Genomic DNA, 16,752 nt, shown 5'->3' with positions numbered 1-16,752 from the left:
CTTAGTTAGCAGGAGCAGTGGTCAGGGATGATGAACCTACCTAAATTGCACTTCCTGAAACGCTACATGAAGCACAGCAATCCTGCAAAATTCGGACAGGACTAAATTTTGTGGTGCTGTTCTCCAACCAAAGAATGTGTCTATATTAGGGAAAACAACATACCGAAATGCATTGTGTTGGGAGAAATTTCATACAACAATGTTTCTGAATCCAGATTTGATGAATTGGTCACATGGCACTTCTTAAGAGAGCCAGTGTGGTGCAGTAGAAAGCCTGTTGGATGAGAACCTGGGAGACCAGGGTTCAAATCCTCACTCAGCCACGAAGTTTACTGGGTGACTTTGGTCCAACCATTGCCCCTCAGCCTAGCCTATGTCACCAGATTGCTGTGGGGGTTAATTGAGAAGGGGGAGAACTGTGTACTTGAGATCCTTTGAGTAAAAAGATGGGATATAAATGCAAAAAATAACTAAAATTAAGGTACTCAAGGAAAGTGGTTGTAGCTCGGTGTTCCATGCCATAGGTCCCAGACTCAGTCTCTGGCTACAGGATCTCAGGTAAAAGGGTCTCCACACAGAGCAAGCAGGGGAGAACTCAACATCACAGAGTTTTGCCCTTTCGCTCAATGGGCACTACAGAACTGGCCATTTTAATGTATTTCAGACTTTGAGGTAGACATAGCTGAAAAGCAGTGACTGCTTCCAATGGTGCCTGGCACCCACTGAGACTAGTGGGGCAGAAAGCAGGGAAGTCAACAACAGGCCCACATGCACACCATACATTTAAAGCATTATGACATCACTTTAAACAGTCAGGGCTTCTTCCAAAGAATTCTTGGGGTGGTAGTTTGGTAGAGTGTTGAGAGTTCTTAGGGAACCCCCTTCCCATTTTCCTCACAGAGCTACAATGCCAGGAGTGGTTTATCAATCAATCCCTCTCCACAGAATTGTAGCTCTTTGAGGGGAATTGAAGTCACCAAACAATTCTTGAGGCCTTTCCCTGGTGCCCACAAAGCCTCTGAGCACCCCTTCCCCTTGCTTCCCCCTTGGTCAAGAGATGGTGAGAGTGGTTTTTTTATACCCTAGTGGTTAAGAGCGGTAGACTTGTAATCTGGTGAACTGGGTTCGATTCCCCGCTCCTCCACATGCAGCTGCTGGGTGACCTTGGGCTAGTCACACTTCTCTGAAGTCTCTCAGCCCCACTCACCTCACAGAGTGTTTGTTGTGGGGGAGGAAGGGAAAGGAGATTTTTAGCTGTTTTGAGACTCCTTAGGGTAGTGATAAAGCGGGATATCAAATCCAAACTCCTCCTCCTCCTCCTCTTCTTCTTCGTCAGGAGGAAGTTCGAAGAGCGTCTCTCTTTCCTACTTCATCTTTCAAGGCTCAGATTAATTCGGTTGGAAGTAGGCCAAAGAGCTGGTGCCCAGGAAATTTGGTAAAGAATCCAAATATACCCACAGGTTCAAAAAGGTTGACAACCCATGCATTACATCATTGACGGCCTGAAGGTATTTTCCCCCAAATGCATTCAGCATGTGACTTGCCATACTTTTCTGTGTATAAGACTATGTTTTTTTCTTTAAAAATCATGCTGGGGGTCGTCTTATACATGGGTAGTGCATAGGGTGGACATTTGATTGGCTGCTGCCACGGCTGTCAGCAGCTTCTGCAACTCTATGCCATCTCTCCCCCCCCCCATTTTCTTAAATTTGAGTCCCCCAAAATAGGGGGCGTCTTATACATGAGGGCGTCTTATAGACAGAAAAGTACGGTACTTGCCAAGTCTCCTGGTAAAAGACACTTGTGTGTGCTTTCAAGCTTGCATATCCCACACCTCTGCCCATGGCTAATGAAGGGGGCCAAATAAGAGCCTTTTGCCAAGTGTAGCAGCAACAGTTTGTTGTATGTGCTTGCCTCCTAAAGAATACATTGTTGAAGATAAGAATCCTACTCCCCGAGCGCCAAATGTGGTTTGAAAGAGACATCACTGCTTATGGTCTGTACCACTTTTACCACTGGCAAAAATAAACAAAAGAGGAAGAGAAAGGTCTGGCAGGTTTGCACTGTTTCAAAAACCTATGTAACCTGTTTGAACAGGGCCAGGAAAGGGGATAGAACAGCATGGAAATTTTTGATGCTTTCTCAAATAGCTTTCCACTCTCCTAAAAAATGATTGTCGTTCTCCAGTCTATATTGATGACTGCCCCTTTGCTAAGGGTAGCTTTTAGGTAGCAGCGAGAGGGGAGAAAGTAGGCGATAAATGCAAATGTGAGAGATGAGGACGAGATAAAACAAATGATTGCCTCACTTGCTACTGCTGCCACTTATTTGTTTCCAAAATGCCTTTGCTGCCTTTCTGAAATTCCATACTGATCTAGCATAGGAAGTTGCCTCCTTATAGCAGGTTACACCCACACCAAACCCAGTTTGGAGTCTTAGGTCCCATCCACACTGTAATTTAAAGCAGTTTCATGCCACTTTAAACAGTCAAGGCTTCCCTCATAGTATCCTAGGAACTGTAGTTTGTTGAAGCAGTTCACCTTCACAGTGCTACAGTTCCCAGCACGCTTAACAAACTGCAGTTCCCAAGATTCTTCATGACTGTTTAAGTGGTATAGTAGTGCTTTTAAGTACTTGTTGCAGGTGTGACCTGAGGGTGGGGGCTGACAACTGGAGAATAGAAAGCAGTGACTGGAAAAGGGAATGGGGAATGCCTTCAGATGTTTTCTAAAAGTCAGATAGTTGTTTATTTCCTTGACATCTGATGGGAGGGCATTCCACAGGGCGGGTGTTACTACTGAGAAGGCCCTCTGCCTGGTTCCCTGTAACCTCCCTTCTCACAGCAAGGGAACCGCCAGAAGGCCCTCGGAGCTGGACCTCAGTGTCCGGGCAGAACAATGGGGATGGAGACATGCCTTCAGGTATACTGGGCCGAGGCCGTTTAGGGTTTTAAAGGTCCTACTTTGAATTGTGCTCAGAAACGTACTGGGAGCCAGTGTGGTGTAGTGGTTAAGAGCAGTGAAGAGAAGTGATATGGGAATGCAAAAGATATGTTATAAGTTATAGGGATGTCAGAAAGAGAGGTAGAAGGAAGTCAAAGCTCACTTTGAGCAAATAAGATGTTGTGAAGATGTGTATTGAATTAAAATGAAATATGGAAAAACTCAATAAAAATTATGTGAAAAAAAAAGAGAAAAAAGAACAGTGAACTCATAATCTAGTGAACCGGGTTCACGTCTCCGCTCTTCCACATGCAGCTGCTGGGTGACCTTGGGCTAGTCACAATTCTATGACGTCTCTCAGCCTCACTCACCTCACAGAGTGTTTGTTGTGGGGGAGGAAGGGAAAGGAGATTGTTAGCCACTTTGAGACTCCTTAGGGTAGTGATAAAGCAGATATCAAATCCAAACTCTTCTTCTTCTTCTTCAATGTGGGTCTTATATGGTCTACCCACACAAAAAGACCCCAAATGGAGGAAGGACAACACACACCCAAAGAACAGGTCATTAAGGACTCAGCAAGCAAGTTCAGTGGGTATGAAATGCTGGCAGATTGAAACAGAAATGGAAAATGGGGGTGGGGTGGGGTGGGGGTGGAATAGAGAGGAGTGGGTGGAAAAGAAGCACTTCATGCTGCAACAATTTTGTCCTACTTGTAAATGAAGAAAAGGAAAGAGAATGTTGGGGAAAGGAATGCAGGAGAATGTTGGGAAGCCAAAGACAGTTAACAGAGTCTTCGCCCCACTTTTGATATCAGCTACAGGAAACATCCTAGATACTCTGGAACAAATCTTAAGAGTAAATATTGCATCCCTTACAAGGCAAGAAAATCGTCGTTTTCCAGACCAGGCAAATGACCAGGACATTCTTGAACACCTCTAGCCACTCCAGATGGGAAGTGGGGCTCGGGGAATTCCATATCCGTATCACATCCCAGCACCGAAATTACTGAGATTCCGAGAAATGGGAAGAAGAAAATAACAAATGCGACATAAACAAACAAACAAGGACATAATGAGGCATGCCTTCTCTGCAGAATCTCAGCTGTGCTTCCAAACACAAGTAGGGAGTAATCTTCCGTGAAACACAGTGAAATTTCCCAGCAAACTTACATTGGGTTGCATTGTTAATCATTCCAGCTTGTGAATCATACTCTCCCCCAACTGTACCTGTTCTAATAGGTACAATGGCTGCTTTTTCAGGTCTGGAAGCTTACTGGTGTGCAGTGAAACAGAACCTATTGCTGTGGGATCTCCCCTACAAGGGGTACTCCTCTGGCTGCCACAATGCAATCTCTTATACTGGAGGACTCCATCTCAACATGGCGACTGAATGCAGGATTCTGACCACTGGGGCCTGAGACCTTGCAACAACCATTTCTTTCATTTAAATTTAAATTTATATATATACACACACACACATATTAATTTCATAAAATTTATAACCCTCTTGTTTGTAAAACAACAACAACTACCTCTAAGAAGTTTACAAAAAGAATAAATTACCAGTAAAAAAAACCATTTAAAAACTATTTAAAACCTCTGCAAAACAATTAAAATCAGACATAAGCTAAAAGGTCGCCTCTGGCTTGTCTTTCATGCCAGGGTGCCTCAGAGCCGGTGCAGAGTGCTATTGGATTCATCACTGTGGCAGTAATTCCCAAACTGTGGGTTCAAACCTTTCATGTCCTCAAAGAGAACTGGTAGTGTGTGGTGAGAATTTGGTTAATTAAATACTGTAGTTAAAGAGTTATGTGGGCCAAAAGTGTCTGGACCTCCACAAAGAGGAAGCTGCCTGCTGGGTCTCTGCATGATTTATTGCCCTGAACAAGGTTCCTTCCATTTCTTTTCCCTTGGAGAAGATAGTTCTGTACCGTGTCTCTTTCAGGTGTGACAGGATCATGACAGCTGGCTTTATAATCTCTATATGAGCTTGGAGGCAAGTCCAGAGCGAGGACTCATGCAGAGGCATGGGGGCAGATTCCTTGAAGGGCAGACACTCAAAAAAGCTGCAATGTAAAAAGGTAAAGGACCCCTGGATGGTTAAGTCCAGTCAAAGGCGACTATGGGGTGTGGTGCTCATCTCGCTTTCAGGCCGAGGGAGCCGGCGTTTGTCCACAGACAACTTTCCAGGTCATGTGGCCAGCAGGACTAAAAGCAGATCATTCAGGGCTTCTGCAAACCTGAAGAGGAGGCTCCCTGTTGTGCCTCTGTATTATTCAACTGTGTTCCGATCAGATCCTTCCAATCATCTTTCACTGAGCAGAGTTAACTCTGTCATGTCCTTGCACCAGATTGTTCCACCATGCTTGATATGAAGCCAAATGACTTGCCTTAAGAAGTGACTGCCCCTCCTGCCCCGTTGTCTCTCTGCATGAGTCACTTGATGTCTAAGCTTGCTTATCAGGAGACACATTCAGATCAGTAACTTCCGCAGAAAAATAGGCAGTGGAGCAAGGGTTGCCCTAGACCAAATAATACCCCTTTCATTGTTCCTCTTCCATTTGTTCAACTGCCGAATACATTTTTAAAAGTTGCATTAAAAGCCCATTTCACAACTTTGACTCATAAATAATATGAAGAACAAGGTATCTCTGCCAAAAAAAATTAGCACACATAAATCTGACCACAATCACTTAGGCCCCTGCTGCTTTCTGAACAGGGAGTGAAGCTGTAAATTTCACATGAATCATCTTCATACATCATAAATGTTTAGTCAAGCATTGCCAGCTTCGCAAGCGAAGATGACTCCGGAAACTGTAACAGGATAATGTCTTTATTAGGATCAACCAAACCATTAGCAAATAGTGAGCAAGGTGTTGAGATCTGCAGGAATCTTGCAGAAGAGCTCTGGAACACTCAAAAAATTACTCATTCTTTTGTGACATCATGGATGGTCCTAATCAATCTATTGGCCTACTGTAGCTTTGAATCAACACACATTTTGCAGTAAATGTGAATTGTTGCCTTGCTTGTTTCAGCTGTTGAGTGGTTTGAGAGACTAGACCCACCAGACAAACCCACCCCAAATCTGACAGCCCAAGCAATTGCCAGGGTTGTTTGCATCGAAATCCGCCTTTGATTGGACTCCCGTGAGGGCAAAAGCAGCTTTCACTCTTAGATATTATAAAACTCAACAGATTTTAATCTTTATGGAGAAATAAGACTCTTACATACTCTAAATGTTGAGCAATTTTAATTTGGGGTGCATTGAAAAAAGTAACTCTCACATACTTAAAAATCAGTCTATTCTGAAATTTTGATATTTAAACTATCTTACACACTCTAACACTGCCATAGATTAACAGAATTGTAGAGATGGATGGGACCCCCAAAGGTCATCTAGGCCAACCCCCTACAATACAGGAGTCATAACTAAAGCATCCAAGATAGATGACCATCCATCCTCTGCTTAAAAAAGGAGAGTCTCCAACCTCCCAAGGGAGTCTGTTCCACTGTTCCACAGCTCTTCCTGATGTTTAGTTGCAATCTCCTTTCTTGTAACTTGAAGCCATTGGTTCGAGTCCTGCCCTCCAGAGCAGGAGAAAACAAGCTTGCTCCATCTTCCATGCGACAGCCCTTCAGATATTTGAAAATCAGCTCCTCTCAGTCGCCTCTTTTCCAGGCTCCTTCAACCGTTCCTCATAAGGCTTGCTTTCTTATACATTGCTACATGAGAGCAAGCCTTTTATCAAAACACAATCTTTCCTTCGAAGAATCCTGGGCGCCGTAGTCTACAGTTCCCACCAGCCCTTGGCACCCCAGAATTCTTTGAGGTGGGGCAAAATGTGCTTCGAATGTGCTTTACAGTATGCAGACCCCAAACTGCACCCGTAACGTACATTCAAAGCACACTGCCCTCCCCAAAGAATCCTGGGAACTGTAGTTTGGCATGGGTGTTGGGAATGGGGTAAACTACAGTTCCCATGATACTGGAGGTGGGGGGGAAGTAATGTGTTTTAAATCTATGGCGTGTACGTTTTCGACTCTCCCTCCCTGCTGATAGTGGCTGCAGAGGATCGCTCCCTGGGGCCCTACAGTAGAGCCGCGCTGTTGGTCCTGCTGGCCTGGGTGCAGGAGCATCCAGCTGGTGGGCCGAGCGCCAGAGTCGGGCGGGAGGGGCCCGAGGCGCGCCAAGCCCAGCCAAGCCAAGGCAAACAAGCCAGGCTTCCTTCGCGCTGCTCTTCCACGGCGAGAGGAGAGAGATGGACATTATGCACGCACGTTTTTGATTAGGAGGGGTTAATCTGATATGAGCTCATTCCATCGCGCTGCAGTGATCATAGGGGAGAAAAGGAGAACTTTAAACACACACACACACAAGCAGCAACATTATAGATGGATATGAAACGCTCTGCGTGGCAGTACAGCTGACCTCCTCGGAGGTTTGAGTTTTTTGAGACTGCGTGTGCTCATTTCTAAGGCAATTTTTAAAAAAACAAACACAAACGGGGACGGGGCTTCTTAACTCATTCCCAGCTCATCGAGCCTTTCCAGGAGGTTTTTTAAAACAATTACCTCCATTGTATTATTTTTGCAAGGGGTGGGGGGAGGTGGGGAAGAGAAAGAATGAAAAAATCTAGGGGGCTGCACAGCTGGGATAAATGAAACAGCTGCTGCTTCTTTGGAGAAAAAGGATACACACGTACACACATACATTGTATTTATTATATATGCACCAGCTGGCTGGGGCGGATGGGAGTTGTAGTACACAACCGCTGATGGGAGTTGTAGTAACACAACCCGGTTGGCAGAGGCTGATAGAGAAACAGAGACATTTTGTGTGTGTGTGCGCGCGCGCGCATGCACACACCATATATATATGTATATATACAAACACACCCCTTTCTGCTGAGGAAGCTGCAGCTGATCTTCCGCACCTGCTTGGGTCCCGCGCCTTGCACCCGGCGCCTTCTCTTCCTTCTTCCTTCCTTCCTTACCTGCCGCCTGTCAATTGCAGCCTCGGAGCGCCTGCATGGACCAGCAGCGGGGCGTGGCTTAGAGCCGCGCAGCCAATGGGAGCCATCGGCCCGGGACTCCCGCTGGAGGCTGAGAATTCATAAAGGCAAGCCCTGGGAAAGGCTTGCGCGAGCTCGGCTGCCTGTCACCCTGCCGAGGAGGACTCCGTCGGCTGCAAGGAAGAGGGAGACTACCCGCACCAAGGCATCCTGCGAGATGGCCGCAATCAATGGGGCCGTAGAAAACGGGCAGCCGGAGAAGAAAACGACCCCTCCGCTTCCTCACCCTATTAGGAACTTGGAGATCAAGTACACCAAGGTAAGTGGGCAGCGGTAGGTTTCTCTGTTCATGTTTGCGCTGTGTGGTTATCTCCTTCTCTGTCTACTTTTCTCTCCCTGGTGGGAGAACTAGAGGGATTTTAAAGTGAAATAAAGTCTCTAGTCCTTAGGAGGTCAATCTCTCTCTCTTCCTCCCGACCCCACAAAACCTGCTCAAAGGAGTAGACTAGAGAAGAATGCACACCTAAAAGTTGCTCCAGGATAAAAACCACAAAACACAGATGGCCCTGCATCTTACAGGGGGAAATGTAGAAAAGCTGACAGTAAAATGTTTAGGTTGCGATTTCCAAGAATTGTGTGTGTGTGTGTGAGTGAGTGTGTGTGTGTGAGAGAGAGAGAGAGAGAGAGAGAGAGAGAGAATCTGAGTTTGTTTTTAAATAAATATAGTGCATCTCAAGCATGCTGTGGGCAGCAAAAGCCGCATGAGATTACCTTGCCACTGTGCTCATTTTACAGCAGGGAAAACTGAAGGCTGGGAACTTGGAAGATTTGCCCTTGGTAACTTTGTAGCTAAGTGAGAATATCTTTTCTTCTTTAAAAGTATTCATGTGCTGTTTTTTCATAATATCAAAAGGGGCTCACAAACCAAATAACACAATAAGACATACACCAGTTTTACATTCCCATCCATCTATTTTTCCAGTTCCTCAGCAGTCAGTGTTTCAGGGCCGCTGAACATTCTGTCCTCATTGGGCAATCTTGGGCAGTTCCCCTGCTTCCTGGGGAATTTTTTCTTCTTCCAAAATGTACTTTTGTTAAACCCTGGGGTCTCCCTGAGCCTGCCAATGCCCTCTTGTGCGTGGATAACACTGTTTTGGCTGTACAAGCCACATCACTCATAGCCTGAACGCTTGAAGCTGAGGACATACCAGCTGAATAAACAACAAAAAACAGAAACATCGCAATAATGAAATCCATAGCCAGAGAGGAGAGCAGTTAACTTTCCAAAGGTTATATTTGGAAAGCTAGCAGAGATGAGGCCATGTATATTATGTTCCACAAGTCTGGGGCTTCTGCAGAAAAGGCCCTGCTCCTAGTGGAAGTTGACCTCACCTTCTCCTAGAAAAGGACTTCTGCAGTCATTGGAAAGTTTTGTAGCAAGGGGGGGGGGCTCATAGTGGAACAAGGTTTGCATGTCTAAAAGTTATTCAAAAAGTTCCCTTGGTTCTCCTTTAATGTATTTTATGGACATGACTAGATCCAGGTTCTTCCTGCACCTTGGTACCATAATATTGCTGCATTTCTAATAGTGTTCTGCTAATCCTTAAACCACCCCTGCAAGGTAGGTCGGTGTTATACCCTTATTGCAAATGGGGAGGGAGGCTGAAGATGTGAAATTAATGGCTTGTTTAACGCAAACTATTGATTGAAGTGTGATTTCAACTGGGGTACCACTCCATTGCACATAGTATTATTGCATACCTTCTGTTCAGTATGTGAATGATAGTGGCATTAGCCCACAGAGTCTGCCGGTGTGAGAATGAATGAAAGTGAAGCATCTCAAAGCATAGTAAAATTTCCGGGCGTTAATATTGGCTAGAAATTAGTAGAAGCAAAATGCTACCCTGCTTTTTACATTTTCTTCAAGAGGCTTGCTTGGAGTGATTGGTCCTGTAGCCATGTTGGAAGCAGAATGAATCGTATTTCATGTAAGTAATTATTTAAAATAATAATGAGCCAGTCCATCATTCACTATAGCCTATTCCTGTTCCTGTTCAGGACTCAGTTGAACAGCTGGGACTGCAAAGTTGAGCGCTTTCCCGTAGTGAATTGCATAGCTGTAGTATTACTCACTTTTAAAATAAGAATAATATTCAGCATATGATCTAGATTGCTGGTATTTTAGTCTGTGACAGGTTTTTGCATTTATGCAAATATCCTGCTGTATTTGACCACGAAAATGAAAACTGCATCTCCCAGTTACAACTTAGATTGACAGCAGGACACCGCCCCAGCAAAAATAGAACTCAGTTAGAAGAGTTTATTTGGCGACATTTCCAGCTCTTAAATTGTATAGAACGTCACTTTAAAGAAAAAAAAGACATGGAAATTGGAGGCATGATTAAAATTCAGTTGCAATGTTGCCTTGTTGAAATTTATAATTATTCCTTCTCGACGTATTTGTCTGAATATCTCGTCCCAAAGTAGTCTAAATCTGAGGTCCCAACAGAAAATAATACCTGAAATTGAGCTTACCCCTAATTAAGTAAAACAACATAAAGATGATGTTTAAAGTGCAAGGTTGCTGTGAATCTTCTGCTGAAAATTGCTAAGTGTGTATTTCTTTCTGTGCAATGTTAGGCAGCATGTGCAGCTAAAGTATAATCTCACTTATTTGAAAATGAAAGAATGCACGGATAATAAATGGAACATGTATACTTCCACCTATACAAAAATAAAGTGCATTAGTCATAAAACAGGGAAATTGATCAAGAAAGTTTAAAGAGTCTTTTGCACACATGCTTGGGAAATGTAGGAAGAAGGAGTGTGTTATTTGAAGATGGATTTAACTGTTATGCTAAGCAAGCTGTAGACTTTTACCACTAAAATTACTTTTAAAAAACCCAATTAGCTGTTTGGCCTCTATTGATGAACTAATCACTTTCAGTTACAATATCTACGCATTGCAGCCTTTAGTAAGGACTTTGAGTTGAGGGGGGGTGTCTCAGGCCTTTTAGGACTCCTTAGTAGAAGACTTCTGCCATATTATTAGCACATTCTCATGGCAAGTAATAGTCGGTCACATCCAGCCCTACCATTAGGTAAAATTAGGCAGCTAACTCAGGCAACTGAATTAGGGTATGATGAAAGTATAGTAAATTGTTGGGTCATTTTTTTTTTTATTATTCAGATTGGGTTGGCTTTTAAAACTTTTTTAAACTGGGGAATGAGGAGAGGAGCTTGGGGGATTTTTAGCTTCAAGTGCAAAAAAAAGGCCTTAGGGCCTTGTGAATACACCCTGCTTCTTCCACATCATCTTCATCCTCCTCTGAGTGACTCTGGAAAATTCCCACACTATATACCTTGCTTAGAGGTACCATTTGCTCTGTGTTGGGAAACAAAATGTTTTGCTAGGATTGCAGCCTTAACTGATCACTTTATTAAAGCTTGTGGGTCTTGCTTGCAAGCCTGGAGAGTTTGTGCCTCTCACAACTTGTGTTGGATCCTATAAGATGTGCATTGCAAAACGCAGCAGCCACATAAGATGTGAACAATGGCCTTATTTCCAGGAAAATGTTAAACTGCTTGCCTAGGGATTCGGAGAATCTGTCACTTTCAGTTTCTTAGGTCCAGTTCTCCACATTTCACAGCCGTTTGCGAATTTTCTTCTTAGAGAGCCCTCGTGAAAATTCACCAGCGTTTTAGTGCAAATTTCTACTATACACATTTGTATGCCGATTTGAAAAATGGTGCACATTTTTGCAAAGCAATGCTCCTTAATACATTTTTCTATGTGATTTTCACTAACGTGTGCATTTTTGTACACATTACGTGGCTGGAGAACGGCACTGCAAGGTTCAGAAAAGCGCTTGTTCCAAAAGATAGCTGCATTTCATAGAGTCATAGACATGCAGAGTTTGGATCGTGTATTTTTTCGTATCAGAAAGTAGAAATTGGGAAGGTTTGTCTTTAAATGTGAACTCAGTGGAGTTTGTCTGACATCCCTACTGTGGCCATAATGAAAGGAACTTCTCTTGCTTAACATAGGATCTTGGTGAGGAGACAGGTACGAATAGATGTTGTGTGCCTATATCTGTCTTTAAGGAGGCCTGCTTCTACACATACTCCTTAATGTACAGGCATATAGATATATACATAAATTTTAAAAACACTGACATTTTGGGTATCCATCCCAAAATGTGGAAAACAACAGATGTTGACCATCTCAAAAATCAAACAGAATGGATGAACGATACACATTATTTGGAAGAAGTATAGGATTCCATACACTCCAACATTTCTCCAGTGAAAACAGGGGCATCCTATTCCCTGATGATGATGATGATAAATTTTATTTATACCCCGCCCTCCCCAGCCAAGACCGGTCTCAGGGCGGCTAACACCAAATATAAAAACAATTGATTGAAATAGAGCTTTAAAAACAAGATTAAAATACAACATTTTATGTTGTATGATGATATTTTTTTTATTTATATTCCACCCATCTGACTGTGTTGCCCAGTCGATGTGGCTTCCAGCATACAGTGGTACCTTGGGTTACATACGCTTCAGGTTACATACGCTTCAGGTTACAGACTCTGCTAACCCATAAATAGTACCTCAGGTTAAGAACTTTGCTTCAGGATGAGAACAGAAATCGTGATCCGGCAGCATGGCGGCAGCAAGAGGCCCCATTAGCTAAAGTGGTGCTTCAGGTTAAGAACAGTTTCAGGTTAAGAACGGACCTCCGGAACGAATTAAGTTCTTAACCCGAGGTACCACTGTATATAAAAACCTAAGAAATCATTATACATAAAAAAAAACTTCCCTATACTGGACTGCCTTCAGATGTCTTCTAAATGTTGTATAGTTACTTATCTTCTTGGCTTGGGACTCACATAACTCCATACCCTCCAATGAAAATAGAGACATACTACCATACCTTCCAACATTTCTCTGATGGGGGAAAAGGGACACTTGGAGGGTCTGTGATTCCCATTGTGCCTGACTATTGCCTATGCCTTCTGGGCTTGATGGGAGTTGGAGCCCCACCATAGTGGGTGCCCCCAATCAGTTTATAACCACAAGACTGTCAGATCATGATGGTGATCAGTTACAGCTCCCCAAAACCATTCCATACTGTTCGTATATACCTCTGAATGAGTCAATCCCAAAACTGTTTCCTTGCAAGTATTATTATGGTGGTCTTACGTATTTAGAAAACACATCTATGTTAAATCCAAGTATGTAGAAAATGTGGAAGAAAGTAAGTGTAAATAGGAATGAGTTGGGCAAAGTTGTTTTCTAGAGTCTAGATAACAATCAGCAGCTGATTTTCAGGAAAAAAGTTTGTCTCCAATAAAGAAGAGGAATCCAGGAAGCTTGCATTAAATTTTAAGGGATGTTTCATCCATTATTTCATTTTTTTAAAAAAAAGATAGTAGATATCTAATGAACATTTTATAGGGTTATAGAAATCAGGAGCAAATGTGCTTAACATGCTTAATTCTCTCAAGTGTTTAAGGACATGGTATCTGAGCCTACCCAGGCTTTCTCAAGTACAAATTCCATCAAGGTCAATGGCGATTCCTGACAACTGAGGCTAGGATAGTGACCTCACCCTTCAAAGTGGTGTGTTTTTTTACTGCAAAGTGAATTTAAGGCATCTCTGCAAGTATTTGGTTCTGGTCTTGGATCTGTTCTACTAACACACACTCCAGTCCTAAAATTGATGCTGCAGCTACTTCAGGAAAAACGTGAATTTTGTCACCTTTTAAGGAAAGGCCTCGCCACCCTGCTTCGTGTTAGTGCTAGCCCTGACTTGGAATTGTGTGAACAGACATTTAAATTCATTGAGTTGATACATATTTGTTTGGATAGGTTTTCAAAGAGGTTCTTCTAAAATATTTGTGGCTTAAACAACTTTGGGCAAAGGAGGAAATGCAGTTCAGAACCAATAGTTAGAAGAAAGCAGAAGAGAATTATCAACAGGTGTTGAGAAATGGACTCTGTGTGATGCAATACTGTAGTAGCTCATCCCATTATGGGTAGCCCCCCACCCCGAACAACTGTAAAAACATCCGTGTGATTGCAAATAAGCTTTGATTAAAAACTGGGTCACTGGTATATTGCTGTTTTATGCTGATCTTTAAAAAAAATTAATTTGACAGTCATCCCCTCTGAATTGCTTTTTAACACAAATGTTTTTACAGTTGCCCAGTTAAAGCATTTCTGCAAGGGCTGTTTAACCAATTAATTGGTTTGTTAGATCAAAGCCCAGGCCTCTGAAAACATAACACAAATGGTTTTTTGGGATCATTTTTCTACCTCAAGCTAAATTCCAGCATATCTTGTGGTAGAAAAATGTCCCAAAACAAAGCCATGTGTGTTGTGTCAGAAGAAAGAAGGGTGTTTAAGTCTGTTTCCCTGGATCAGTTTTTGTTGGCGGGCAGGGAAGAGGGATGGAACTTTTTTTAAAAAAATCCTATAAGTTAACATTGGCAAACCAAAAGCAACAACAGCCCAGTGACAAAAAGTGGGATTTATTAGGATATTTTATTGCCACTGGCATTTTTGTATAAAAGAAAACTAAATGGCAAGTGGCTGAAATGTTGGGACAGCACTTGCATAGTAGTAAACAATATCCTAGAAGCACTCTTATCAGACTCCTGTGTGAATTGTGCAAATATAGTGCAGTAGTAGAGTAATTTACATTGCAGAGTCTCCTTACAGGGTTAATTTTATTTTTAATAAAATATTTGAATAAAAAGAGGCCCCAACAAATTGGGCACGGCACTTAATTTTTATTTTGTTTAATAAAATGTGAATGCCACTTAATTGTCAAAAGCGCTAAGGGCTTTACATTGCTTTACCCATATGCTTTTAGGTTGCAATCCCATGCACCTGAGAGTAAGTCCCATTGAACTCAATGGGCTTGCTTGTAGGTAGGCATATATAAGAGCTGTCCAGTCAATATGATTAGTCGATTTCTCTAATTGAGTAGCTGCTCTGTGTTTGTGGAAAACGTTTTGCAAAAATGTGACTATAGGGAGAAATTAGCACTAAAGTGCTGATTGCTTTCAATGAGGTCTTTAAAAAATAATAGCAAACTGATGTGGAACTTTAAGATTGGAACATCCCTTCCATGCCAACCTCTCTCAACTTTACAGTTCACTTTAAAAAAAGGTAAAGGACCCCTGACAATTAAGTCCAATTGCGAACGACTCTGGGGTTGCGGTGTTCATCTCGCTTTACTGGCCGAGGGAGCCGACGTTTGTCTGCAGACAGTTTTTCCAGGTCATGTGGCCAGCATGACTAAGCCACTTCTGGTGAAACCAGAGCAGCACATGGAAACAACGTTTACCTTCCCACTGGAGCGGTACCTGTTTAACTACTTGCACTTTGATGTGCTTTTGAATTGCTAGGTTGGAAGGAGCTGGGACCGAACAACGGGAGCTCACCCCGTTGTGGGGATTCGAACCGCCGACCTTCTGATTGGCAAGCCCAAGGCTCAGTGGTTAACACCACAGCGCCAGTTCACTTACCCATATGCTATAACAAAATAACACTTAGTGTGACATCCTTAACAAGCTGGGAAGCACAACTGGGTCAACACCAGATGTGGGGAACAGGTGTCCCAGCCCCCTCACTGTGTATAGGCTGATTCTTGGTAAGGTGGTTGTCTTAAGCACAGAACATGTTCCAGTCCCACAGCAGCTCCTGCCTTCTGGTTAATAAACCTTGTCCAGATCAGTTTGTGGTAATCATAGAATTGTAGCGTTAGAAGGGACCCTGAGGATCATCTATTCCAACCTGCTTCAATGCAGGAATATGCAACTTTCCCATTATGGGGTTTGAACCTGCAACCTTGGCATACGAAGTACCATGCTTTAACCAGCTGAGTTATCCAGGCAGAGTGCTTGACTTTAAAGGTAAGACAGATATCAATACCAAATGAATCAATCTAAATTTGAATGTTCACTGGCCTTTGCAGTTGACCAAAAGGTAGCACTTTAAGTTTGACGGGTACAGTGGTACCTCGGGTTAAGAACTTAATTCGTGTTGGAGGTTCGTTCTTAACCTGAAACTGTACTTAACCTGAAACACCACTTTAGCTAATGGGGCCTCCTGCTGCTGCCGTGCTGCCGGAGCACAATTTCTGTTCTCATCCTGAAGCAAAGTTCTTAACCCGAGGTACTATTTCTGGGTTAGCGGAGTCTGTAACCTGAAGCATCTGTAACCTGAAGTGTATGTAACCCGAGGTACCACTGTATATCCAAAGCAATGCCTGTGAAAATAATGCCAACAGGGGTGTGATCTGTTTGACTAGGCAGCAAAGATTCTTTAAGATGACACGTTAGATGAATATTCAGTATTTGATGAGTCTTTTTATGGTAAAATGTGCAGATGTTAGATGTTAGTGGGACTTGTCGGCTCAGTTATAATGTTTAAAATGAACATGTGAGCCTTTATAGTCCCCGTGAGGAGATCACGGCTTTTTTTAATGCTTCTCAGGCATTATTCCTGCCGCAAAGCAGCTTCAATCTCCTCTCTAGGCACCCACACTCTCACAGATTTACAGTAAACTGTGGTTTGACTTTGTGTTACATGTGAACTGGGTCAACATCTCCATTTGGACTGTATTGAGTGTGAATCTCCCACATGAGCTGAAAATGTTCATACTCCTACAACTTCCCATTGCAACATGCAGATTTGTACCTGGAAGTTGAATGTTTTGGTCCCTTGTGCTGCAAAGGTCCTGTCCTATGAAGGTCGTACATATTGACTTGGAGGGTA

At 43.0% G+C, this 16,752-nt stretch overlaps 1 protein-coding gene across 1 annotated transcript in view; it reads left to right on the top strand.

The window, feature by feature from the left end:
- Nucleotides 1–8,086: 8,086 nt before the first annotated feature.
- The window catches only part of ALDH1A3 (aldehyde dehydrogenase 1 family member A3), a 28,937-nt gene continuing 20,271 nt past the window's right edge, over nt 8,087–16,752 (top strand). Inside the window, exon 1 of the mRNA XM_081839039.1 lies at nt 8,087–8,275. Within this exon, the coding sequence (XP_081695165.1) occupies nt 8,174–8,275 (102 nt within the window). The 5' untranslated portion in view covers nt 8,087–8,173. The remainder of the gene's footprint in view (nt 8,276–16,752) is intronic.

Source organism: Podarcis erhardii (genome assembly GCF_964252035.2).
Source record: "Podarcis erhardii genome assembly, chromosome: 14".
Taxonomy (NCBI): domain Eukaryota; kingdom Metazoa; phylum Chordata; class Lepidosauria; order Squamata; family Lacertidae; genus Podarcis; species Podarcis erhardii.
This window is presented reverse-complemented; position numbering and strand designations above follow the sequence as displayed.